At 46.4% G+C, this 26,067-nt stretch overlaps 12 protein-coding genes across 12 annotated transcripts; 4 read left to right on the forward strand and 8 right to left on the reverse strand.

Moving 5' to 3' along the window:
• Positions 1-2,159: 2,159 nt before the first annotated feature.
• GNP1 (amino acid transporter) lies at positions 2,160-3,866 on the forward strand (the record flags this gene model as incomplete). The annotated part of the gene is made up of 1 exon (XM_020209990.1): positions 2,160-3,866. The coding sequence occupies one exon, from the start codon at positions 2,160-2,162 to the stop codon at positions 3,864-3,866; it is 1,707 nt and encodes a 568-aa protein (XP_020064017.1).
• Positions 3,867-4,730: 864 nt separating this feature from the next.
• On the forward strand, positions 4,731-6,092 carry CANTADRAFT_52279 (putative serine--tRNA ligase; the record flags this gene model as incomplete). The annotated part of the gene is made up of 1 exon (XM_020210058.1): positions 4,731-6,092. The coding sequence occupies one exon, from the start codon at positions 4,731-4,733 to the stop codon at positions 6,090-6,092; it is 1,362 nt and encodes a 453-aa protein (XP_020064018.1).
• Positions 6,093-6,306: 214 nt separating this feature from the next.
• On the reverse strand, positions 6,307-7,572 carry CANTADRAFT_6102 (uncharacterized protein; the record flags this gene model as incomplete). Its single annotated transcript, XM_020210821.1, has 1 exon — positions 6,307-7,572. The coding sequence occupies one exon, from the start codon at positions 7,570-7,572 to the stop codon at positions 6,307-6,309; it is 1,266 nt and encodes a 421-aa protein (XP_020064019.1).
• Positions 7,573-7,742: 170 nt separating this feature from the next.
• Positions 7,743-11,305, reverse strand: SRO77 (putative Rab GTPase-binding protein; the record flags this gene model as incomplete). Its single annotated transcript, XM_020210916.1, has 1 exon — positions 7,743-11,305. One exon carries the CDS (start codon positions 11,303-11,305, stop codon positions 8,054-8,056), a length of 3,252 nt encoding a protein of 1,083 aa, XP_020064020.1. The 3' UTR covers positions 7,743-8,053.
• A 149-nt stretch (positions 11,306-11,454) lies between these two features.
• Positions 11,455-11,946, forward strand: DPM2 (Dpm2p). Its single transcript, XM_020206995.1, has 2 exons — positions 11,455-11,486; positions 11,530-11,946. Exons 1-2 carry the CDS (start codon positions 11,484-11,486, stop codon positions 11,788-11,790), a joined length of 264 nt encoding a protein of 87 aa, XP_020064021.1. The 5' UTR covers positions 11,455-11,483; the 3' UTR covers positions 11,791-11,946.
• Positions 11,605-12,431, reverse strand: CANTADRAFT_26024 (uncharacterized protein). Its single transcript, XM_020207623.1, has one exon. The coding sequence runs from the start codon at positions 12,322-12,324 to the stop codon at positions 12,103-12,105; it is 222 nt and encodes a 73-aa protein (XP_020064022.1). The 5' UTR covers positions 12,325-12,431; the 3' UTR covers positions 11,605-12,102.
• A 200-nt stretch (positions 12,432-12,631) lies between these two features.
• On the reverse strand, positions 12,632-14,113 carry CANTADRAFT_52337 (uncharacterized protein; the record flags this gene model as incomplete). The annotated part of the gene is made up of 1 exon (XM_020210069.1): positions 12,632-14,113. The coding sequence occupies one exon, from the start codon at positions 14,111-14,113 to the stop codon at positions 12,632-12,634; it is 1,482 nt and encodes a 493-aa protein (XP_020064023.1).
• Positions 14,114-16,043: 1,930 nt separating this feature from the next.
• On the reverse strand, positions 16,044-17,939 carry CANTADRAFT_90018 (multicopper oxidase; the record flags this gene model as incomplete). Its single annotated transcript, XM_020211643.1, has 1 exon — positions 16,044-17,939. One exon carries the CDS (start codon positions 17,937-17,939, stop codon positions 16,044-16,046), a length of 1,896 nt encoding a protein of 631 aa, XP_020064024.1.
• Positions 17,833-18,516, reverse strand: CANTADRAFT_239028 (uncharacterized protein). The gene has a single exon (XM_020207017.1). It carries the CDS (start codon positions 18,350-18,352, stop codon positions 17,936-17,938), a length of 417 nt encoding a protein of 138 aa, XP_020064025.1. The 5' UTR covers positions 18,353-18,516; the 3' UTR covers positions 17,833-17,935.
• A 1,324-nt stretch (positions 18,517-19,840) lies between these two features.
• CANTADRAFT_51950 (carboxylic ester hydrolase) lies at positions 19,841-21,085 on the forward strand (the record flags this gene model as incomplete). The annotated part of the gene is made up of 1 exon (XM_020210016.1): positions 19,841-21,085. The coding sequence occupies one exon, from the start codon at positions 19,841-19,843 to the stop codon at positions 21,083-21,085; it is 1,245 nt and encodes a 414-aa protein (XP_020064026.1).
• A 115-nt stretch (positions 21,086-21,200) lies between these two features.
• Positions 21,201-22,487, reverse strand: CANTADRAFT_51244 (NEDD8-activating protein; the record flags this gene model as incomplete). The annotated part of the gene is made up of 1 exon (XM_020209919.1): positions 21,201-22,487. The coding sequence occupies one exon, from the start codon at positions 22,485-22,487 to the stop codon at positions 21,201-21,203; it is 1,287 nt and encodes a 428-aa protein (XP_020064027.1).
• A 1,415-nt stretch (positions 22,488-23,902) lies between these two features.
• On the reverse strand, positions 23,903-25,036 carry RAD52 (recombinase; the record flags this gene model as incomplete). The annotated part of the gene is made up of 1 exon (XM_020208624.1): positions 23,903-25,036. A coding segment is annotated over one exon (1,134 nt), but the record flags the coding sequence as incomplete, so codon positions are not given.
• Positions 25,037-26,067: the final 1,031 nt, after the last annotated feature.

Consider the following 26,067-nt stretch of genomic DNA (forward strand, 5'->3'; position numbering starts at 1 on the left):
CAACCATCTATATTTTGCCAAAGAGCATCAAAGCAGGTGCTGTTGAAGAGTTTCTACGCCAATTGATATGAAGGACGATTCTTTATGGACAAATGCATGCTTCTATAGCTCCTGTCTATCGACCTCCGAATAATTAGAAATTTAGGAATATTTTAGGTTCAAGGATCAACACTCTGTTATCTCTGAAATAGTTCCATGACGTTGCAAGTCACAATAGAAGAATTAAAATAAGGTTTGGCTATCGGCTAGAAGCTAAGCCCCCAATTTGAGCAGTTCACTCCGAGTATCTCTAATGGCCTCATTCTACATTTCCCAACAGCATACAATAATAAGTCATGGGTGCGCTATACCCATTTCAACCCACTAACTAGGAAGGTGAAAGAAGGGCAGCTTTGATGTCTTTAAACACTTCCAAAGTAATGTATCTGTCTAGAGGCACGACATTTGCTTGGAAATATGCCAAAATGCGACACAGCAATGATCTAACTTCGGGTAACCTTACCGAGAATAGAATGTTGGAATTCAGAGATAACGATAAAATGAAGGGAGGATCCCCAAACAGATAACGGACGATAACAGGCGGAACAAATCAGGAATGGGGCAAACCGAAGCAGAGGTCGAATACCCTCGATAAATTAACCTGAAAATGAACCAGTACAATTAACTTAAAAATTACTTTTTAGATCAGATCACACATAAAACTTCACCTCTACATTTTATCGGTGGCTCGACCCTACTGAACAGTATACAAGATATAGTACAACATAGTAGCCCATCCTTAGTACTGACTTCGCCCGTGCACAAAGCTCTATTCAACCGAAAGTGCCCCACCATCACGTGTACACTTCCGGCTAATGCCTTGTCTTTCCGTTGCATCGCGGTGGGGTTCGTGTGGGGCCGTAAGGGGTGGTTCTCCGCTGGTGACGGCTGTTCCAAAGCCCTCAGCTGGCATGGCTGACTCATCCCGGCATCGCACCAGGCGTAATGCCGAGAGCGCCATATGCCGGCGCCACCATTTAGGCGCCTACCGCATAGCCGCCTACCGTCGTTTTCGGGCACTACAGATTTCGGCACTCCTTCCATGGCAGTTTTCGCCGCTGCCTCCTCTCATTGGCAGATATATACACACGCACAAAAAGTCTGACCATCCAGTGGTTCCACCAACGCCCCACTCGCCATATCCGTAAGTTTCCGTGACGGCGATGAGCACCACCGGTGAAAATTTTCCCTCCCGAGAAAATGACAGCGGGGACGAACCTCCGGGGCAGGTTTTGCACCACTTGCCGTGGTGGTGGCAGGAGTGTGAGTGGATGTGGGGAGTGCCCCACCAGGCCCCACCAGGCCCCCTCATGGTCCACCAGCCCAACAATAGGCTTTCTCCCCACCTGGCAGCTCAGCCGTATAGGGCCCTCGGTGACACCTGCAGTACACGTCACAGCGCTAGCGCGCGGTGACTGCATATGACCGCCGGTGTCACCCAATGCAGCATGCTGCAAACGTCCCAAAAGAAACGGAGGCACATTTTTCACTGGAGGACAACCTCAAGGCATCTGGCGGCCCGGAGCCTGAGCGGGGACATGGCACCACTGGTTGTGCTGGTGGTGGTGGATGTGGTGGTGGCCGTGTGGGAACGAAGGTGGGCGTCCCCACTCGCGGGTACCGCCAGCGTCCCTCCAGGCTTCTGGAACCTAGCAGAGCACCCTGCCTATTCTGCTAGCGCAAATCATCAGGACCGGGGACTGGAAGCAGACCCTCGCAGCGTCCACGAAGACACTGGGTGTAGACCATAAGACGACAGACACAGGCAGTGTCGATTTGACGGGTGCTGGCCCATCTCGTCACCGTCACTGCCTTGAGATCGTAGCGTTGCCACGATAAGATTGCTCGCCAGGCCACCGTGACTCCTCCATCTCCGTATTGTCTTATCTGGCGTGCGTTTTGTGTGTCGCTGCGTCCTGGCCGAGTATATGAATCCATGCATCTCCGTAGCAAGCGCGGTTTTATTTACTCATCTGGCGGCAGATTCATACAAGACTTCACAGTTTCCAGCACAGTCACTAACCTGTCAACGCAGTCAACGCAGTTAACGCAGGCACTACAGCTAACTTGTCACCTGTCAACGCAGTCACTAACTGTCACTTGTCACATCTGCTTTCACCATGAAAGACATCGAGCTCAAGCCCATCTCCTCCGAGGTGAAGGGCAACTTCTCGTCCACAGCGTCCGAGGACGCCCAGTTCTCCAACGACGCTCCCTCCTCCGGCTGGGAGCGCTTCGTCGACAGCTTCCGTCGCCAGGAAGCATCCGAGGCTGCAGGTAAACAGCTCCAGAAAGGTATCAGCAAAAGACACTTGATCCTCATGGCCTTGGTCACAGGTGTGGGTACCGGGTTGTTGGTCGGTTCCGGAAAGGTGTTACATAACGCAGGTCCCCTCTTCTTGATCATAGGGTACGCCATCGTCGGCTCGTTCTTGTACCCCACCTTGCAGGCTGCTGGTGAGATGGCTGTCAACTACAGTGATCTTTCTGGAGGCTACAACAATTACCCTCGTAAGTTCGTCGACGAGTCGTTGGCGTTCGCCATCACCTGGAACTACTGCATCCAGTGGTTGTCCGTCATTGCCATCGAGTTGGTCACCGCTGCCATCACCATCCAGTACTGGACCACCAAGGTCAACCCCGACGTGTGGGTGTTGATCTTCTACATCGTGGTGTTGTTCATCAACTTCTACGGCTCCAAGGGTTACGGAGAGGGTGAGTTCGTGTTGGGTTCCTGTAAGTTGTTGATGATCACTGGGTTCATTATCATGGCCATCGTGGTCAACGTGGGTGGTGGCCCTCGTGGCGAGTTCATTGGTGGCAGATACTGGCACGACCCTGGTTACTACACCAACTTCAAGGGTTTGTGTACCGTGTTCGTGACGGGTGCGTTCTCGTTGGGCCAGAGTGAGTTCGTGGCTCTCTCTGCTGCCGAGCAGTCCAACCCCAGACGTGCCATTCCCACTGCCTGTAAGTTGATCTTCTGGAGAGTGTTCTTCTTATTTTTGGGTTCCTTGACCATGGTGGGTTTGTTGGTTCCTTACAAGTCCGACAGATTGATGGGCTCTGGCGGTGGAGGCTCCCACGCCTCGCCTTTCGTGCTTGCTGCCGAGCTCCACGGCGTGCCCGTCGTTCCATCCATCATCAACGCCGTCATTCTCTTGTCGGTGACTTCTGTGGCCTCGTCGTCGTTGTACTCGGCCTCTAGAACCTTACAATCATTGGCTGAACAGAACTTCGCCCCATCCTACTTCAACTACATCGACAAGGCCGGAAGACCATTGAGATCGTTGATTGCATGCTCCATCATCGGGTGCTTCTGTTTCATTGCTGCTTACAAGAAGCAAGAAACCGTTTTCAACTGGTTGTTGGCTATTTCCGGATTGTCCCAACTTTTCACCTGGTTCGGTATTTGCATGAGTCACGTCAGATTCAGAGCTGCTTTGCGCTACAACAACATCTCGCTCGACTCCTTGGGGTACGTGGCTTCCACCGGTGTTTGGGGCTCCATCTACGCCATGACCTGGCACGTTCTCATCTTGATTGCCCAATTCTGGATCGCATTATTCCCAGTGGGTTCCGGCAAGCCAGATGCCGAAAACTTCTTCCAACAGTACCTTGGTGCCATTGTGTTGATTTTCTTCTACTTGGGCCACAAGATCTATACTAGAAACTGGACCTTGTTCATCAGAGTCCAAGATATGGACATCCACACCGACAGAACCATCTTCGACGAAGAAGTACTCAACTTGGAAAAGCAAGAAGAGGCCGAGAGATTCAAGAACAGCTCGCTTCCAAAGAAGGTTCTCAACTTTATGTTTAGTTAATCCTGTATAAATTATAAACGACATTAGATATGACTTGAACGGGCAGTAGATGCATAGACGAAATGTGTGGATACTACAGTATCGTAGTGACAGTGTAGAAAGGGGGATACCATTGTAAGAAGGCACTACAATTATCTGGATAGGAAAATATGATGGGAAGAAGCACAAATGGAATTTGGATGTTACGATAGGCCATGGAAAGAAGACGAAATGAATCTGGATAGGAATATTTGCATTGAAACCAATTCAGGTAATTTAGATAGTAGATGCGAAGGTAATAAGCATGGATAAGACGAAATGAGTAAACGGGGAGAATTTTCTGACCAGCCGTACTCAATATATATATAGTGTAAAATATGATTAACGGGATTAGACTACAATGTCCTAGATGAAATTCAAAGGATTAAAGAGTCTCAAACTCGAATTTTTTAACAGGATTAATGGTATTTAGTAGGGCTAAGTCAAAAGAATAAAAATAATAAAATTTCTGCTATACCTAAAATGGTTAGCTAAAAAGAATTAAAGGGCCCAGCTATTTTTAATCAATACTTCCCCTATTCTACACAGAGTGGCCATTCGCTGCCTCGACTAGAATAAACAATTTAATACTCACACAGCTGTAAATATCAATCGGAAAATAAGACAGTATCCCACAAATACCCTAATATGAAAACCAATACTCCGAGAGACGTCCAAATTACTCTGTAATCAATACCCAAGACCTGCTCAATAACCAGACGTTGTTATGCTGGTCATTTGGCTTCCAGTCCGGCCAGGCTTGGAAGTTATGTACACTCCATATCACATGACTAGCATCACCTGATTCAATATTCAACTCGAACCACCGCCATAGCAAAACCCACCATGACACTTTCCACACGTATATGGCGCCGCTATGCCAGTTCCTCGAAGAACTCGGCCGTGTTGATGCGTGCCCAGCTAGACATCAACTCCATCATCTCCAACCAGGACCAGTACCGTGATTCCATTGCCAGAAGACAGTCTTCTCCTGCCATCCATCAGAACTTGGAGTTCGTGATTTCCCAGAGACGTCACCAGCTTGCTCTCGAAGCACAGGTTAACGGGCTCCGCCACGAGAGGTCCAAGCTCGGGTCACTCATCAAGGCTGCTGAAGACAAGGATGCCATCAAGACCCGACTCCAAGCCATAAAGAGTGAGCTCAAGCCACTCGAGTCCCAGCACAAGGAGCTTACCGAGCAGATTTACGCTCGTGCTGATAGCTTGCCCAACTTATTGGATTCCAGCGTTCCAGAGGATGCCCAGGAGGGCCTGGTAGTGGAGCATATCAACTGTTCTGCCCACGAAACCTTTCCTACAACTGCCCACGACCACAAGACAATAGGCGAAAGATTCGGCATCATGGACTTTAACCAGGCGTCGCGGATCTCAGGGTCATCGTGGTACTATCTCATTGGCGATGGTGCTCTTTTAGAGCAGGCATTGGTCCAGTATTCTCTCAGCAAGGCACGTAAAAACGGCTACACTATGATGATCCCACCATCGATCGTGCGGTCCGAAGTAGTGGACGCTTGTGGCTTCAAGCCCAACGATCACAACGGCGAAAAGCAGGTCTACAAGTTGGAAGGGGAAGATACTTCATTGACAGGAACTGCTGAGATTCCTCTCGGAGCTTTCCACTCCTCTACTATCTTTGAAGACACCAAGTTCCCCAAGAAGTACGTGGCAGTGTCGCGTTCCTACCGTGCCGAGGCAGGTGCCAGGGGCAAGGATACCAAAGGCTTGTACCGGGTACATGAGTTCACTAAGGTGGAGCTCTTCCACTTCACTGGAACCGCAGAACAAGCAGCCCAAGAGCTCGAACAGATCAAGGATCTCCAGGTGGAAATCATCCACGAGCTTGGATTGAAAGCCAAAATGATCAACATGCCTACCACCGATTTGGGGGCTCCTGCCATGAAAAAATACGATTGTGAGGCCTGGATGCCCGGACGAGGAAACTGGGGAGAATTGACGAGTAGCTCCAACTGTGGCGAGTACCAGCTGAGAAGATTGGGGATTCGTTACCACGATGGCGAGAAGATCAAACACGTACAGACCTTGAATGGTACCTGTATGGCAGTTCCCCGGGTGATTATAGCCTTAATCGAACAAAACTATGATGCAGAGGCCGACTGCATCCATATTCCCGAAGTTTTGAGGGTATATATGGATGGAAAGGACCGCATTACCAGCCAATCCCACTAATGAATAGCTCATGCATCTGGTCCACTCGTCATGTATATAGTTCTGATCATGTAAATATCCCCGTATTGATGGGTAGGATAGAGGGTTGGTTTCAGTATTTAGCACCTTTTATTGTTGAAGCACGAAAATCCCTGAGCTTTCATTATGTGTAGTTGGGTGTACACCCGAATATAGCTTACCGATTGCAGCCTCGCTATAATCTAAACAGGACCAATCAGTATTCTTCATCAGAATTATTCATTTCATCCTCGTTCACTCTGTGCACAGGTGTACTGACAATTCTTTTGTCTTCTCCTCTCCAACCACCAGTCCGTCCGATCTCCTCCATTTTCGATGCATGTAATTGACGGACTTTGTTCAACCGTCCCACCTTGGCCCCTCCATCAGTGACGCTGATTCTGTTGGTATTAGAGGCCAATTCCTTGAAGTGCTCTTGGAGAATCTTGAACTCAGAAAATCTGGAAGTGTAGGCACGGGTCATTTCTTCATACTTTCCTTGCAAAGCATCATATTTAGATTGTAATTCGGCAGTCGATTGCTGTAATTTGATATTAGCTGTCAACTGTTCAATTAGTGATGTTTGTTCCGCCAACTTGGTGGCCAATTCAGCATTACTTTGCTTTATCAGGGCCAACAGTTCGCTGGAATCGGTCTGGAATTGTTTGGAGTCCTGGTCCGACTTTCTTGTGTTACTCAAAATCGATAGAATATCCTCTAGCAACCTAAGAGACTTCGAATCGAGGGAAACCGCCTTCAATTCTGCTATGACCGGATCCACTATCTGTCTGACCAAGTCTCTTTCTGGAAGATGTTGCTCGATTTCATTGAGCTTTGCGAGGACTAGCGATTCGTCCTTTTGAAGCACCCTGGTGAGAACCTTCTTGATATCGGTGATATCTTCGTTGGAAGTCACTGATTTTTTGATTTGATTGATCTCATCACTGACCTGCACAAGCTCTTTACTCTTGAGTTCGCTGACCATACTGTGTAGTTGTTGAACTTGCTGCGAGACCTCATTATTGTTGGAGGACTTCACACCTTGCAACACTTCCTGAAGACTCTGCTTGACGGATTCGGAGCTTTCACGTGAGACATTATCCAACAGTCTTGAGCACTTCTTCAATTCGTCGCTGAACTCGGCGAGTTTCTCCAAGATATTGGTGATATCCTGCTTGGTAGCATTACCTTCCGTGATCACCTCCTCCGAGTAATTGGCGATGTTTTGAAGCAACTTGTTGAGATGCTGGTTATTATTCTTCAGCCGATCACTGATCTGACCCACATCAAGCGACGTTTGCTTTGTCTGGACTTCGAGGTTGTACAATTGTTGTTGGATCAAGTGTTGGGCATTGTGGAGCTGGGAAAAATGCTCGTCAATATTGTCATTCTGGAGGAAGTTAAGCCTGCCTGGCTTGTTAGGTGAAATGGGCTTTAGCGGCTGGTCCCTGGTGGGGGACGTAGGTATGTTTTCTTTGTCCATGGGGCTGGCAGGAAGGGACTCTGGGGAATGTAAACATTGGGCCGGATCGTGTTTACGATGTCTTCTCGTGACCTATAGTCACGTGACTTCAATCGGTTAGCCTTGTCTGCATTTTTGCAATCGTTATTTCCGGGGTAGAGAAGGTCTACGAGGTAATGGAGTATAGTGTTAGGAATTTATTGAATACATCGAGTTTTAAAGGTTCAGAATTTTTTTACTGAATTCAGCCTTGTTAGCGCAACCATCTTCTCACTTTGATACGTATATGTTTTTCAAATCTATGCCTTTATACACCCCAAACCACCAAATAAAAGACGAAACTGCCCACTGATATTCTATGACATAGAATTTCTGTGTTTGCGGTTATGAATGGTTTCAAAGCTTTTTTAAACTGTCTTGAATACAAGATGTTCGACTTGTCCAAGAAATAATTATCCCGTTATAGATGCCTTGTTCGTGACTTAAATTCATCTAATTCTACCTAAATTCCTAACTTGCTCTTAATGGCCGCTCCATAGAACGACTTCTTTCCCGAATCAAGCCCTTCGTTCATCGCTTCGCTGACATTACTGGCATAGCCATGGAAACTCTCTTCAACCGAGTCAATACCAGTTTGTAAAGATCTCATGAACCCGGCATTTCCTATGCCGTATCCTTGGGGTCCATTTTTACGCTGAGGCTCCTTGTAACCCCGTTCGTTTTGACCACCCAGCTCAGCATACCCCCCTTGAGGATTAGCCTCGGGGCTGATGTTGTGTGCCAATCTGCTTTCTTCATGCTTAGCAGGCTTTCTGTTTGGACCTCCAATCAAAAATGCCAAATCCTCCACACTAGTATATTTAGTTTGTCCCTTGGCCCACAGCAATGCTCCAGCTGTTGGACGCTGAGGTATTATAGCATTCTCATTAAACAATTGGTCGGTAAGTGGACCCTTTGATGACCGAAGTCTACTCTCCTTCTGACAAGCTCTCAAGTGAATGGATTCAGTGAAACTAGTTTTAATGAAGAAATTACCGCTTGGCAATATCTTCGAGCCCTCAGCAACCTCTGATTCGAGTGCACTCTTCAATTTAACATAGAGATCCTTAGAAAACTTGATTTCGGCAACATCGTTGAGTGCTGGAACCGAGCAAAATTTGATAAATCCAGTCTTAACAATGCTGGCAAGAAGGATCTTACCCAGTGCCAACTCAACAATCCCAGATCTTACACATCCGTCTTCGATTACCTTATGGGACAATTTAGTTTTAGGCAATTTCAACACTCTCAAATCTCTCTTAGAGCTGGTTATCAAGTAGCCTGGAATCAAGATACCTTGGCCAAGCTTGTGGAATGTTTCGAGGGTCGCCACAGCAGATCTGCCATCCTTTGCTGAAATTGGAATAAGATCATCCAACTTAGAGGCAGTAGGATCTTCAGAAGTCAGGCGGTAGTTCAAACCAAGGGTTTTGTCAGCGAAAACAACCTCGAATCCACCATTGCTCTGAGGCAAAATCTTGAAAATAATCAAATTACCTCCACAATTGGTTCCAACAAATAAAAGGATCGACGAGAAACCCTCTTGGCCGAATTCCATAATGGAAAATTCCATCGTGGTGGCGTAACATTGTCCACTCACGGACGGGAGGTGTTTCGAAATGGAGTCAAGGTTAAGGATGATTGCAGGTCCTCTGGTGATATCACACACCACTAACCTTCCAGATTTGTAGGCAATTGCACCAAATCCCACGTTACTCATTTTCAAGCACGAGATTTCTTCTTCAGCTTCAACTTGAACAAGGCTAACTGGTAAAAATGTTGCAGATTGAGAGAATGTTCCCTGAATTCGGTCATTGAGACTAAGGATCTTGGCATTGCCATTTGAATGTTGCAATGGACAGTCTCTGTAGTCGCTATTTCCCGATTGACCCTGGCCAGGTGCTCTTCTCTTACCATATTTACAGATGACAACATCACCATTTCCTAATCCCACGATCATTTCTCTGCTTTCGAAGGAACAGGAGACAGCTTCGATTCTAGTGGATTGCTTTTTACCATCGTCGAATAAGGTCTCTTTCAAACTGATTTGGACAATATTTTCCATATTAGCATTTTCACCTCTTGAAACGTCTTGTAATCTCACAAGACCATTTTCGTGCCCAGTAATAAGAATGTCTCTCTCACCATCATTGGCACCAATGGACTTGACATCCCCAACGTGAGCAATGGCAAAACCACCTTTGAGCAAGGATTGGTTCACAGAGCTTGCACCAGTGGATGCTCTTGAAGTAATAATACTGAACCAGTCAATCCTCCGGATTGAGTTGAGACTGGAGAACAGAATGGGTGGATGGACAAAACCAATGGACATAGGCAAAATAAGATTACCTAAATCGTTACTGATGGCACCACCAGTCGCAGTAGGAATGACACCTGGTGGCAAGTCGCTTGAACCGTACTTGATGAAGTAAATCGATCTGTAGTTACTCTTGAGGAGCAAGTATTTGGGGTCATGGTTTCCACCAAAATAAGGATTTGGGCCTACAGACAATGGTAAAATCAGATCAATGAACTCAGGCACCTCTGGATTGTCATTGCCTTCGTTAAGAGTGATTGGAATAATTTTTTGGCCATTTTGAGGCTGGGAGTAGAATTCTGCCTGTTTTGCATGGGATGTCATGGAGTATTTCAAGGTATGGTCAAAGTCGATGACGTGAAGAGTGTTACCAGAACCGTCTACAGACGATGAACCACTTATGACCAACTGCGTGCGTTCTGGATTGGCAGCGCAAACCCACCTAACACTGGATATTTGGAACAATGGAGGGTCTATGGGGGGCCCTGGCAATTGCAAGTGGAGATCAAAGAGGTTTCTGGCCTCTATAAGTGTAGCATCACTGGTATCCCAGAACACCAATGTAGAGTCTTGATGAACAGTAAGGACATGGAGCCCATTTGGGTGGAATTGGGCACCAATGACCTCACTCAAAACTGGGCTCGAAGAGCCGAAAAGCTTCTTCTTACCGCCATTAGCCACATACTGAGAGTACTCGTAGCCCCTGGACCCTTTTGGGACCTGGTAGATGAAGGAGTTGGTGATATCACCTCCGGAAATGGAGTACAACACCGAGCAATGTGAGTATGTCACCAACAAGCTGCCAATATCTCTTGGATGCCATTCGATAGACACCACAGGCGACAACTTCTGCTTGGGCAATACCTTCTTCTGCAAATTGTCCACTCTGAATGGAGCCAGTGCTAACCTGTCCACATCAAAGAAATGCAACGAACCATTGGCCAATCCCAACACCAACCAGTCCAACGACGGATCCGATGCAATGGCAGTGATAGCTGAGGACGCCAGATATGTTTGAAGAATCTGCTTGGAGTGAAGTGAAAGTACAGTGACATTGCCAGAGCTAGACGAGATTCCCACCAAATAGACGCCCTTGACAAAAGCAAGGTGAGTGATGGGAGACGACGACTTAAACTCAAACACCACCTCCACGTTCTGCAGCCCATACACTCTGATCTCGTTGCTGGTGGTGGAGATGGCTAGAAGCGACTGGACGGGGTCATAGGCGGTTGCAAGGATCAGGTTCTTGGGGAGTCCCAACTGGGTGATGACGGAAAGGTCGAGATTTTTGGATTGGAAGTCATTTGGCGAGAGGTCCTGGCTTCCATGGGTCTTGATGGCGTTAGTGACCGAGTTGAGCGAAAGGGGGGCCTTTCTGTTCTTGATTTTGGAAAACATGGGGAGTAGGATGGAGACGCCAGGTGTGAAATAGGAGGCATGTGATGCAGGTCATGTGATTCAGATCATGTGCTTAATGATCTCGTGAACTTAATCACGCGCGATATTCCCGGCTCCTACACGTGACCTACAAGCTCACTTTTAACACGTCTCCACAACACCATAACATCCATCAAAAATGGTACGTATCCTCCAATGGCTTGTCCCGCTCCTACTAACCCCAGGCCCTTGATAAATTGATCGGTCTTGCGATGCTTGCCGTAGCTACTGCTGTGTTCGCCTACTACACCGCGTGGGTGTTTGTTTTACCATTCATTGACGAAAGTAACGTGTTGAACTCGTTCTTCCTTCCAAGAGACTACGCCATCAAGTTGCCCATTTTGTTGTTGTTGATCGGTGGCTTGGGTGTCGGATCCTTCATCGGCAATGTTTTGATCAAGAACGCCCAAAAGGAGAAGTTGAAAAAGAGTAAGAAGACTCAATAGATGAAGATATTACAGTATTAACATCTAGGGGAGAGGCGACACCGGTGAGTATGACCAATACATAATGACGATAACAGCCGAGTGGCGTGTAGAAGACCATTGGCTTGTGCTGGGTCGAGTGTAAAATGTTGGTGGATTTATGGAGGCTTAAGACATGGAACTGGCACATGGCTAGATGATTTCGTGATACCGTCACCAATTCGTTGGTAACTCTACTACAGTAAGAATGCACTAAAAAGCTTTGAGAGAACTCGGTTCAATCCACTTTGTTCTGATCTTCGAGCGATACGAATAGCACATTCAATTTTTCAATTAATCTGTTGAAACAAATCGTCTGGAAGAGCGTCGAGTGGAATTCTTTGCAAAATTGAGGCAAAGAAAATCATCTTCTGGACATATTGAGTGGGCTTCGTTATTTTTTTTGAGGTTCATGATCTTCTTCATGGTTTCGAGTGGTTTATTGTTGAAACACCCATTGGTGTCATTGATGGAGATATTTGTTTGAGATCCAATCTTGGTATCGATTTCGATCATGTTGTAGTTCCGAATTGGTCAGATTATTCATTTATCAAGGTAGATGATCAATTAAAGAATGAATGTACATTTTAGATGTATCCATCAGGGTGTCAACTACTTGTTTAATTCAATATTCAATTTACTTTTAATATTATTTGTAATTGAAATAGGAAAAGTAGCAGAGCCGTACTGTAAACCGACACAGGTATGAAAACAAACTCCATTACAAAATTGGACTTTTCTCTTGGACTCTTCTTCTAGTTCTATAAACAAGTGGCCATGAGAGTATTAATTTCATGGTGCTACATCCGTCTATACCCCGTGGTTAAGATCTAATCACAAAATCTCCGCTTCGAGTAATGTACTTGACCCCCTTGTACGGCTTGACAGTGTCGCCCATGCCCTTGGCACTGACAACCTTTAAGCTGTCCACTTTCAAGCCGCTAGGCACAGAACCCTTGTAGTTGAAAGTTAACTTCACGTATTCGGGCCTGATGGGTTTTACAGTTGTAACTGCTATCAAATTAGGAGTGGACTCTCTGCTGTCTTCTGGCTCCATGTTGGAGGTGATGATGGTACCTTGTAACAATGGCAGTATTCCGGTGTTCACCGTCCTCAAATTCCACTCGCAATGGCCCTTGCCTTTGTAGGTGAAATCGCCGTGGGTAATTCTGTTGGACTTGACATTGGTAACCTCACCCAGCCCCTCTTCTTCGCAGAATATCTCCACCTTCATGTCTTCGATTTTGGATACGGCCTTGACGTTATCGATAATCAACTTGACCTCAAACTCGTTCTTGGATACACCCAAACCACTCCTGTAATCAACGCTGATCAACCCTAACAAGTCGTTTGCGCGGTGGGCAGAATCGAGATCAATTTCGTAGTTCATCAACACAGACTTGCCATCTGCGGGTATGAAGGAAAGGGTTCCAGGACTGCTCAACCACCTCTCTACCTCGATGCACTTGTGGAAGCTGGGAAGCTGTAGATCCAAGCCATTTATCGAAAGCAACAACTGCAACAACGGAACACCAGTGAGATGAGATATAAAGTTGATCTGTCCCAGTATGTGGCCAGAGATAGGCACCATCTGGGATGAGGCCTTTAATGACGAGTAGAATGCAGAGTCGAAGTGGTTGTTGGAGGAGTAAAGCTGGGTTTTTTTGGCGAGTTTGGCTGGCTTTAAGATCACGTTAACCGTCTCGATGATGTCCACGTACATTTCATTGTTGGTGTACTTGACGTTGGAGCGTCGCCATGGGATGGTGTTGAGGGGCTCCAATTTGGCCCCAGACCCCGAATGGTTGGGCATATGGCTCTTGGTGACGTGGGCAGCAGCACTGGATGCAAGCTCGTTGCTGGTGCTCAACAATTGGGACAAAAAACTCTTGGAAGGAATCAATTCACGGAGCTTGTTGAAGTCAGTGGTGTTGGGAGTGCCGTCATCCAACATTTCGTTGATCAACAAAGTTAATGTGTCGTTGTTTGCGTCGATTTTGGTAAGCGCTAGTGGTGTGCCAAAGTAGTCACTCATGACCTCTAAGAGCCGTTGGATGAAGATAAGCGGCATGAGAGGGTTGGAGTGGGACTCATTGGAGCATAGCACGTAGATGAGAAGGTTCTTGGTCTTCTCAAACACGATGAAGTACTCAGGGTTGATTTCGATCAACGGTAACTGGTCATGGTTCTGGGCGGCCTGGGAAAGAATTGGGGTCAACGACTTGAACTTGGGCGAGCTGAGATTTATGAGGTACTCGAACACCAAGTTATTGTTGATGTCTGCTATGTAGACGGCCTCAAACATGACGGTGGGATGTGGATAGTACTGTTGGACTGTTGGTTGATATCAGGTGCGGTGCGGTGGGGCTGGGTGGGCTAGCACCAGCAGTGCGCCGCACCGTGCGGGAATAGTGAACTGAGTTTGGGGGTATAGGGGGAATCCAAAGCAGGAAAATGGAGGTTAAATGGGTAAGAAACTATTTATTTCTGTGTAAAGGTGGTTAGTAAGGCTCTCTCAGGAGAATTGTTAGTAGTATTGGTGGGTATTTGTCAGAGCTAGGTAGTCGCTCGCTGCGACTCGTACTGGAATTTTTGGTACTCTCACAAATATCTGACAAGATTCTCGCTAACTATAGTAATGTTTGTCGCGCTAGACTGTGCCAACGCGCTGTTACAATTTTAGCTGGCTTGTGAATCTTCTACAGGCAAAAAGTGTTTGAGACTTCTCAAATGGCAGAGCATATTTCGAGGAATTTGGGCGAGGAGCGTGGTAAAAGATTAAGCACGTAGGAGATTCGACCCATGTGGGGCATAACTTGTTAGATGCTGGACCGGTACTGTCCCCGAAACTTTACAAGCATTTTTTAGATTCATATTGATTTCGAAAGATTCCCCTCGGCACACAGAATAATGCCTAATTTTTTGATTCTTGCATAAACTTCTAAATTAGTACATCGTACTAGCCGCTAGGCCGTTATCAGTCGTCTCATTTTTTATAGAGTCATCCTTACTACCAAACTCTGTATTTGAAGATTAATATTTGCTTATGAATTTCAGCTATAGGTTATCAGAGGAAACAAAGCGTCCATAATTTTTGAAGCACTTATGTACCGTTTACAGCTTTTATTTTGTTATGTTTCAAATAAAGTTTGTATTCGAAAGCTGTCTTTAATAGTACCCTCAATAGTCTTTGATTTCTTGCCTTCTTGAATCCAATTCAAGAATATTAAAACAGCTTCTTATTTTTCGATTACTAAACGGAAGAATATAGCTTATGTACGATTTCCATTACGAGGCGTCCTCGGCTCAAATTATTGCAAGCTCCTACGGTTCCTAGTCTCCCGGTTTATTCTCACAAGATAATCAAGCAGGCTAAATTCTTTGAGTCTTCAAGTTCAAAGACTACGACACTCTCCCTTCCCCCTCCTCTCAATCACACAGTTGTCCAGCTATTTGATTTGCTTGAAAAAACGTCAGCTTGTAGATGCTCGGACATAAATGTCATTAAGAATTTTGTTCCTCCTGTAATCTCAGTTAACGAGGCTGAAACTGTGGCGAAAGACAATAGTTTCAGGTAAACATTCCGGCGTCACTTGATTCTATTGGTCACACAAAGGGTAGACAATACTCTGCTCTACGATAAACTGCCTACTGTTAGAGAATCCTTGATGGAAATACCCCAGTGGATTATTTGAATCAATCAGGCAATTGTAGAATCAATTGTTCTCTCACCGAGCAAGTTTTGTCTGAAATATTCGGATGGTTATGAATGTGTCTGACAGTACTCATAACGTTAATTGTCTTGGTTGTTTTGACAGCTTATTAAACTCTAAATTAAGGAAAGGCTGTAGTCCTCCTACTCAAGAAATTAAGGGTAAAATTATTATTAAGTCTTATACACAATTGAAGAAGAAAAATAAAGGGGGAAAGAATGGAGTATCTATAAGTGTATGAGAAGACATGGGTTCTGCGAATTAGGGGAGATCCACATTATTAAATTCCAAGTCTCTCATAGTTTTAGCCGAGTCATTAGGGTCATCAACACAAATAAGAACCAAATAGATAGTATGGATTAGTTCTGGGTTACCAGTTTCTTTTCAAATAAACGAGGTTAAATTCAAGTAGTACAATAAATTCAGGATATTGTACCTACACACACACATTTTTCATGACCTGTTTAAAAAAATCAAAACTGATGGTTATTGGATATGGTTTGGCATTAGTTAGGATCTAAATTAGATTCTAACCTTACCACTTCTGTTGCTTCTGTTGCTTCTAGAACTTTCCTGAGATCCTCTCAAAGGTTGATCTTCAGTGATGATTTCATCATCAGCGATATCATCCTCATATTCAACATTCAAATCTCTGGTAACTCTAGCTTCAACATCTGGGATGTCAGCCAAACCATAGAAGGCAATGGCGGCCATACCCAAGAAAGCAGCAATACAGGAGAAGACCAAAGCAACAATACCTCTGGCGGTGAAACCAGTTGGTAATGGCTTGTGTTGGACGTTTTCTCCCTTCAAGTCGAGGTAGTTGTTGGTGTTGGCAACAGCGTTACCTTCTAATGGAACACCAGCCTTGTTACAAGCGTTCTTGTGGGATTCGGTCAATTGTTGTTCAGGGTTGTTTTGAATACCCATTGGGTCTTCAATGAACATAAGAGCCAAACCTTGGTCCAAATGCCATTCAATGTGACAATGGAAGAACCAAACACCTGGGTTGTCAGCCTTGAATCTGAGAACGGCGTAGGAACTTGGTCTGACGTAGACAGTGTCTCTTTCCATAGGGTACTCAGGGTATTCAGCATGGTCAGTAGCGTTCCAGTCAGTTGGCTCGTCGTCTGGGAATGCAGGACCTCTTTCAATGACTTGGAAAGTATGACCGTGCAAGTGGAAAGGATGGGTTCCGGGATCGTGGTTGTTCAAGACAAGATCAATGACATCACCACCTTGCAAGACGATACTGTGGGTGTTGGTACCGTAAACCAATTCGTTGGTAGCAAATTCACCAGCAGACAAGGCAGTCAACAAAGTAGGAACGACTGGTCTAGTGTAGGTGATGTTGTTGAAGAAAGCATAGTTGACACCGTTACCCAAGTTGTCCATGGCAATGTCCACAGTGACAGTCAAGTCAGGCTCATCGAAAAGAGTGGTGTTGGAAAGAGGCTTCAAGTAGAAGTCGTCCAAGATGTCTTCCCACGAGTCGACAGTAACTGCTTCAGGCTTATCATTGTTGTCGTCGTAAACAATATAGTTGGTACCGTTGAGCTGCAAGTCTCCAGGAATGACATCCAACATGGTTTCGTCGATGGCAGCCATGAACGCGTAGTTCTTGGAGGTGTCACTCTTGGTTCTGACCAAGGCAGTGTATCTTTGGGCAGTGGTGATGTAGATCATGTCGGTAGTGTTCTTCTCGACGTAGATACCGTCGATTTCGACCACTTCGAACTCGTGGTCTTCCATCCACAAGAACTGACTGACGAATCTACCAACGTTGACGATTCTCAAGAGATACGTCTTGTTGGGCTCGACCTTCCAGGTGTTGTTTCTGGTTTCGTTGAACAAGATGTTCTGTGGGATTGGCTCCGCACCAGTAGGGTTGTATCTGCTCAAGAAAGCTGGGGTCAATTCGTCGGAGTTCTTGTGGTAGTGCTCACTAAGAGTCAACACCACCTCTTCGTCGTAGTCATATGGGAAGTCATCGTCCTCAATGATGAACGCACCTCTCATACCATCACCATACTGGCCTGAGGTGTGCGAGTGGTACCAGAAAGTACCGACCTGGTCAGCAACAGTGAAGTTGTACAAGTAAGTCTCGCCAGGAGGAATTGGACATTGGGTAACCATTTCAGGGCCATCCATCTGGCCAGTGCCGTTCTGGAACATGCCGTGGAAGTGCAAGGTGGTGTTTCTGTCATTAAAGCCGTTGATTAAGTACAAGTTGATTCTGTCGCCCTTCTTGACTCTCAAGGTGGGCAATGGCCAACTGCCATTGAAACCAATCATTTTCTTCTCGAACACCCCATCTGGGTTGGCGTCAACCCATCCGGTTTCGAAGTACCAAGTGTGGGTTTCACCATGGATGAACCTAACAAGGAAGGCAAAGAACAACAACGATAATAGCCTCATCTCTTATGGTAAGTAGTTCGAAAAAGGAAGAAAAAGTGCTCAGGGATGAGCGAATTTATATACTGCGAAAGACAGTTGGCGCGAAAAATGTCGGGTGTGCCGAGATTAATTCCAATTGATTGATCTGATAAGCCGACTCGGGCAACGAGGCGTGAATTTGGCGGGCCAAACTGGTTCGCTGCATGGCACAAACCACGACGAGGCTTAACTGGTATGGCTCTGCCTAGACAGGGGGAGATCCGAAGCCATGCCACCTGCCATCCGCCATCTGCCACACGGCTGGCCCGACTCGACTCTACAATGAAATTGCTGGTACAATTACAGACACCACAATCCGGGTGGATGGGATGTTTTGTTCTTGTGCCGCGTTGGGCCAGGAAAAATAAAAAGAACCGAGCACCTCGTCCCACCATTGTTGTGTTAATTGGGCCTCATCAACCCAACTGGCCAGTGCTAACTCCGTAATTGACGGCCCTCGCTCATATCCACTCCCTGGCCCAATAGCCTTTTGCATTTGGCCAATCACGGCCAAACTCGTTTTTCATCTGATTTGATTTATCTGATAAAAATATTTTTCCTTCAGACAAAATCCCCTAAAAGCAACGAAAAGTGTCGGCCAAGAATATTGCTCCCCTTGGCACAAAATAGCTGCCCAATAATACCATTCAATGGTCCACCTGAGGTGGACCAGTGCACTGTGCTGGAGGGTGCTTGCATCGGTAGAATAGACATGGTCTGCAATGGAGACCCTCCGGGGTTTGCTGGGTCATTCCCGTCCTGAAACCGCGGCTTGTTCCGGTAGCCACTGTCTCCAGACACCGTGCCGCACAGACACTGTGTCAGACCCTTATGCGCATATGGCGTGGGGCCGTGCACTCGTACTGGCAGCATCACGTGCGCTCCTCTGATGTCAAGTTTCAAGTACGAGGATTGGACAAGAGCTGGCACCAGCGGAAATTGCTATTGTTCGGGGTTTGTGTCACCCTGTACGAACGGATTCCTACTTTCCTATGAATTTCTCGGGATGAGGAGCTGTGGGATAAATTGGGGTGCATTGTAATCAGGACTTCCATGCTTCGAGCAGTACATCAGAGTGTTCTTTTCAGTGTGAATCGGGAGTGATTCTACTCTAGGATTGGTTTGTTAATTAGGTCGACTACTGTGCGGGTTTGTAATTAGCATATACGTTAGGAATATGTTAATTAACAGGTGCATTATCGTGGAGTTTGTTATTCAGATAGATTACTGTGGGGGTTTCATCTATCCGAGTCTTAAGGAGAGTTTGCCATTCAGGTGGATTACTGTAGGAGTTGTTATTGAGAGGTGAATTTTCTGCAGGAGTCTGTTATTAGCATTGGCGGATTACTCTACGAGCTTGGTAAGTAGCAGAGGTTTCATGTGGGAGTTTGTAATTCAGCAGTGCTTTCACTGTAAGAATGTGGAGGATACTTTGTTAATTAGCAGTGGCTTTTACTGCACGGGTTGGCTATTCGGCATTGGTGATTACTGTAGGATTTATTAATTAGCAGGTAGTTTTTAGGAGTTTAGCAGGTAAGCCGCCTGTGAAATAATCTATCTATCCGTGCTAAACCTAAATTACGCTTCCAAGGACGGATTCGGATATCAGACCACGTCCATGGGCTAAAAGGCTCGCTAAGCCTGCTAGGAAGCCAAGCCCTGCCTCCTGTCAAATGGACCCGACAATCACGTGCACAAGGTCACATGGACTTCTGCCCTGCACACAGTCCGAATGACGTCTACAAATGTCTGACAACCATCGTACTTTTGACCCTATTGATGGCTAACCTCTAGCGTGCTTGCAGCAGGGCCATTCGATACTGTTTGGCTTCACCATGACACGTACACCAATCAGACTACTTTCGTCCTCGGCCCCGGCTTTTATGCCCAGTTCAAGCTTCAACTCAGGCTTCAACTACAACAACCTCAACCATTTGTTAAATCAATATGGTTCGTTGATCAAAAAGAAACAAAAAGGCGACAAGAACCATTACAAAAGATCCACCCACCCCACGTCTGTTCCCTTGAACAAGCTCTTTTCCAACAACTTTCCTTTGTCCATCAAGGAATCCCTTGAGGACTATAGTTACCGCAATAACCCTTTGAAGTTTCAGCATGATTTGCTCTCGGTGTTGCCGTTTTATCCCGAGGCAGACGCCTTGGGTCGAACCAGTGATGTCCTTCAGACTGTGATTGACGACCAAGGCAATTACATCAATGAGTTCGTCATCTACCCTCCAGGTAAATCTGAAGCGGACTCTGCATCGATGAATCACTTGATAATGGTGCACGGATATGGAGGTGGTCTAGGATTCTTTTTGAAAAACTTCGATGCCATCTCCACCTTGGATAATTGGTGCATTCATGCGATTGACTTATTTGGATATGGGTGCTCATCTAGGCCCCCGTTCAAACTTGCGAAGGAAGACTTGGACCACGTAGATAAATGGTTTCATGACTCGTATGAAACTTGGCTTGACAAGAGGAATTTGAACCGTTCGAGTACCTCTGGCAAAACCTTGGTAATGGCACACTCCATGGGTGCATACATCTTAGGATCTTATGGGATCAAAAGAGATCCAAATTTCTGTGACAAGTTACTTATGGTATCGCCTGGTGCTGTTTTAAAGCATCGCAAAGCGGTTGCAGTGCCTAAATATTTTGCTAAATTGTGGGAACAAAATATTTCGCCTTTTACCTTGGTTAGAAAAGCTGGTCCCCTTGGTTCCAAAGTAGTGAGTGGTTGGTCCCATAGGAGGTTTGCTAAGCTCCCTCAAGTAGAGGCTACTTTGCTTCACAAGTATGCATATGGAATATTCCAGGGCCCGGGTTCGGGTGAGTATATGTTGAACTATTTGTTGGCACCAGGTGCCGATGCAAGACACCCATTGATTGAGAGAGGCATTCATAAATTAAACTGCAAATTGTCCTGGTGGTACGGTAAAGAAGATTGGATGGATAAACAGGGTGGTAAATTGTGTTCCGACATTATCAATAGTTATCATGGCGAGATTCGAAGTGATGTGGTGGAAATTGAAGACAGTGGCCATCACCTTTACCTCGACAACTACCAAAAGTTCAATGAAATCTTGGTGCAGGAAATGAAGGAATTAGAGAGCAGCTGCTAGATTTTGTATTATGATCCATCTACCGTGTCCCTAATATATACCTCTATGATCGGTTAAATAGAATGATAATAAAAGTTTGACGTTAGGATTGTATTCATTACTCGTGAAATAGAAATCAAAGGGGTTCATGTTCTGGCCCAGAGAAGTTAACCACCAACCGTAACGAAATTGGAAGATTGGGGTCCGTCACCACGATTTCATTGCCATCATCTATTAATGTGCTCAACTTTTTGTACAAATTTGGCCTGGTTTTCTCTTCCAAATTTGGTGGGTTCCTCAAGTATAAGTATGCAGAGGAACTGGACAAGGATGGCCTCTTCATTTGAATTTCCAGCTTTGAACTCAACTCATCGATGAAATATTCCAATGTCCACCATCTTTCGGCAGTAACATTTTTAGCCATATTTCCACACACTGGACAATTCTTCTTGTTCACATGGGCATAAGTGTAGGTAAAGATCGAATCATCCCCCGAATACATCATGTAGTTGTCGAGAATAGGATTGCAATTGGTCACCAATTTGAATGCCTCGTTACAACAAGAAGCTGCGATGATGGCATTTGTCGATGCGATAGCAGGAATGATATTTTTGACTACTCCAAGCGTCAACAGGCGGGTGACTCCTTCTATGTTATATTCCTGGGCTCTTTTGAGGGACAGTTGGTACATCCATTCCACATGCTCAGGATTATCGGCATCGAACTTCTGAGATCCGAAATTTCGAGGCCATTCCATTACAGATGACCATTCTATGCAATGTTCTGGTAATCTGGGAGTATTGGCAATGGTGCACACAGGATAGGTTGTTTTTGGGGTGACCATATCCAAGGTACATTCGTAGCATGAGGTGACTTTGGGCAAAATCACTCTGGATTGTCCCCTGAATCCTTCTGTTCCTCCATCGATCAACGGTATGAGGTTATTCAATTCATTGTCCACCAAGGAAACCAAAGTAGCATTGATCCACCTCCTTGCTTCCACGCTATCAAGGCCACAGATTACCACGTCAAACTGCTTGTAGTACTCCACAGGCTTGTCCTGAATGCGGCCAAAGAATGGGGTGATCTTGAGATGATTGTTCTCGATTCTTTCCTGGATGAACTCGGCGGCCACTTGGGCCTTGGAGTGGCCCACATCTTTGGCTCGAAACAAGAATTGACGGTTGAGGTTGGAGACATCGATGGTATCCATATCTATGACATGAATGTCTTGAAAACCCGTCAAGGCAAGATTCTTGAGGATCTCACACCCTAGACCACCTGCACCGATGACCAATATCTTGGAGCTGGACAATGCATTGATGGTTTCTTGAGGGGAGTATTCATCGGGAACCTCGTTGAATGGACCTATATTGTTGAGGATGGATGTTATGGAGCTGAAGTCTCTGGACATGGCGAGCATTGCCCTGGGTCAGTATAACTTGGGGCAGGTGATCTTCAGCTTTCAATGTACGTGCGGGTGTGGCAGTACCAGCGATAGCGAGAGAGTGTCTGGGACTATCGGGGGAAGATGCAGGCCAAATTTCAGGACGGATAACAATAGAAAATAATAGAAATCGTGCCAATGTGACACTTTTGGATTCCTGTTGTGGCCGGAGTTTGCGCCGAGTGTACGGCATGCTTGCTTTCTAGCAGCCAGAAGTGGGTTGAATGAAAACAGAAGGAATTGGAGATTATTTGGGATCTGAGCTGACTTACCAGCCATGATTGCCAAATGGTCTTAGAAGCCCAGGCTTGTGGAGCCTGCTGGAGTTCCCTTTCGTGCTGAACCAACAGTGGTTATAGATTTGATGGCTTGTGTTGGCTTTCTTGGAGCTGGTGCTGACTATTGTGCCTCCTGAGACTGGCTGGTTTGTAGGGCAGATAGCTTGTCCAGTTTAGTAATTGCCAGAAGAATCAAACTAGGGGTAGCGGAACACGTGAAGTCCTTAACAGTCAGTATGCTTCCGTTTCTCCTTCAGCTGGTGGTCCTAGACAACAATTGCTCTCGTTAGTCCGTATCTTTGCAGCCAACCATCTTGAGCAATGGGTCGCTTCGAAGTTATAGCCTCTGCCATAGCGCAGAACAGTGCTATAGATCGAAATACACACTGGGTGTTGCCAGTATTTTCCAGTGGCCCATTGGTGTACTCGTTTCTGGTCAAAGTAGGTCCCGCTAGAAGGTGGAGATCGCATGAAGGATGCTTCAACAATATTGGACTGATTCGTCTGTTGCTAGAATCGCTACCACGAGATGGCGATTGTAGTCCAGTCTCATTCTTTCAGTCTCTTTCCATCTCTCATTGAGTCTTTCAGTCTCTTTCAGTCTGCTTCACTCTACACATTCAGTCATTCAGTCTCCTTGGCTCTACTCATTCAGGCATTCGGTCTTTCAGTCTCCTTGGCTAGGCCTATTCTCATTCAGTCTCCTCAGCATGTTCTCATTCAGTCTTCTCTCTTCTTTGTTCAGCCTATTCTCCAGTCTCTCTTTCAGTTTCTCATCCAGTTTCTCATCCAGTTTCTCTTTCATTCTAGTCTGTTTCACTCTAATCATTCTTTCAATTTACTACTTCAGTCCACTCCTTTATTCCGCTCCTTCATTCCACTGCTTCACTCTCCCCTTTCAGTCTCTCTTCATGCTCTGTTTAATAACTCTTAAGTCAATGCTCTTTCTTTCAGCCTCTTCCTGTCTCCCATTCAGTCTACACTTTCAGTCTACTCCCACACTCCACCCCTTCACTAGTACTCTACTCTGTGCCCATGCCTGAGCATTTATTGCTAGCTATCTACCCTCTATAATACATATGGCTAGCTGGCTTCCGCCAGCAGCTCCTTTTGTCGCTTTGCCGGTCGCTGGCTGGGTGGCATCCCTATCCGCTTGCCCAAGGCGTTGTTTTCGCTTTGGCTAGGTGGATACACCCGGCTAATGCTCTGGCTTGAGACAGCAGACACCTCAGTACGCTTCACTGGCGCCGAGGTGTTAGGCAACGTCCGTTTGATGTTGGGTGATACGAACTTGGGGTCAAACTGGGGCAATTTGGTGATATCTTCGGGGGTTTGCTGGAGCAAATCTGCCCCTTTGGCGCTCACAAACAACGGGAACTGCTGTGGCTTGTCAGGAACCAGCTGTCTGGGTTCTATATCCGTATCCTTGGAGCCCTTGTCCTCGGGTTCAGCTTCCTCCATTAGGTCATCGCTGAAAAACGACTCGTCCAACTCCTCAAGCTCCTGGGCACTAGGAGTGTATGTCTTAGTCTTCGGTGGGCCGGGGGGTATACTGGTGTGTCTCTGAGGGGCACCAGACGCGTGGCTCGGATTGGGAGTAGTCGGTACGGGGTTGGTGGTGGCTTTTGGTGCTGGTGGTGCCACTGGAGCGGCTGGATCTCGTCTCTCAAGGAGATTAACCTTGGTGCTGGTGAGTTTCCTTCGCTCACGCTCCACCAACATTGGGTCGCGGTAGAAGTCGCTGTCCTCGAGGTCTGGCTGTGGCAACTTCACCTTCTGGATCTTGGAGATGATGTTTCTGTCGTACAAGCAATTGCCCAACACGTTTCCGAAGCACCTCAAGCACCGCTTGACGCCGTCTGTGAACGCCTCCTTCTTGCACTTCTCGAACGCCATGGCCTTGCTCTTGGCGTTGTCGATGTATCCATACCCAAAGTCCTCGTGGTAGGCGCCATCCTTGATGGTGACGCGTACCACCACCGAAAGGCCCATGGAGAAACGGCCTGAGTTACCGTGGGTGTCGAAATAGTCCACCTGGGTGCTGATGAGCTCCGAGTTCCACCCATTGAACCCAAAGATCTCGTTGGCAAGATTGAGCGCCTTCCAGCCCTCGATGTACGACACCTTCTGTCCACCGCCTCCTGGCCGGGAGCTGACGTATTCTGGCCCCAACACCTTGTCGAGGAGCAGCTGGATCCGCTGGTACTCTTCTGGGGTGTACGATACTGGCTGGAATGTCCTTTGGGGAGCACTGGGCTGGGATTTGAACTTGTTGTTGGTAGGAAAACTGGGGGCGGAATTGTTCCCGAAATTGGTCCCATGGCCACTGCTGGCTCCGCTCGTGCCGTTTATGGGATTGTTGGCATTCGATCCACCACTGGGTCTGGCAAAGTTACTCATGATGGTGTGGTGGTGTATGACGTGTATGGTGATTTGCACGCGATTACGATGGCACCGCGAACCAGCGGACTTTTGAAGAATGCGCCTGACTAAGCTGTAAGACTCCCCGACTTCACAAGTGGCACGCTACTCGTGGCTAGAACATCCAAAACTGGCTCAGTTGTCGCTTCCTGGACTGTTTTGCTGGTGGGTTTATTGCTTGTTGGCGAGTTTCTGTGTGTGATTTTCTCTCTAAAAAGTACTACTGGTAGATCCCAGAATCATCAGCTCTTCGCTACCACAAGGCACAGTATCACGTAGTGTCACTATTGTGGAAACTCGGATAGTTCAATTACGAATTGGTCGGTACTTTTGGAAACTCCATACCAATTTACTGTTTTGGGATAATTACGATTTAGTGTTGGTCAAACTCAACCAGTTACTCATACTTGTGGGATATCGAATTAGACAGTACTTTGGTGAAAATCCAACCCACCACATTATTCAATACTTTGGTGAAACAGCTGGCTTTTACTACGATACTTTGCGTATTTCCACCAAGTACTCATACTGGTGGAATAACAAATTAGTTTTGGTGAAGTTCCAACCCACCATTTGACCTTACACACTCTGATCGAAACATTCTTCCAATCACAACCACCCTTGCTGCAATCCTCTGAAATTGCATCTCCCTACGAATAAAATGGCCCATGAAGTCCATTCTCAAGAGTCCGTGCACTAGCCCTACAAAACCTACAGTGATCGCTGGTGAACTCCATCGCATCCAGTACCGCGACGGCTCGATCTTGGTGACACTTAAGGTGTCACGAGTATACCTAGCCACCGCAGAAGTCAAGGCAAAGAGTGCTGTGGTTAAACGGGCCAACCAGGCCCAGCGA

The sequence above is a fragment of the Suhomyces tanzawaensis genome (genome assembly GCF_001661415.1).
Source record: "Suhomyces tanzawaensis NRRL Y-17324 unplaced genomic scaffold CANTAscaffold_4, whole genome shotgun sequence".
NCBI lineage: Eukaryota > Fungi > Ascomycota > Pichiomycetes > Serinales > Debaryomycetaceae > Suhomyces > Suhomyces tanzawaensis.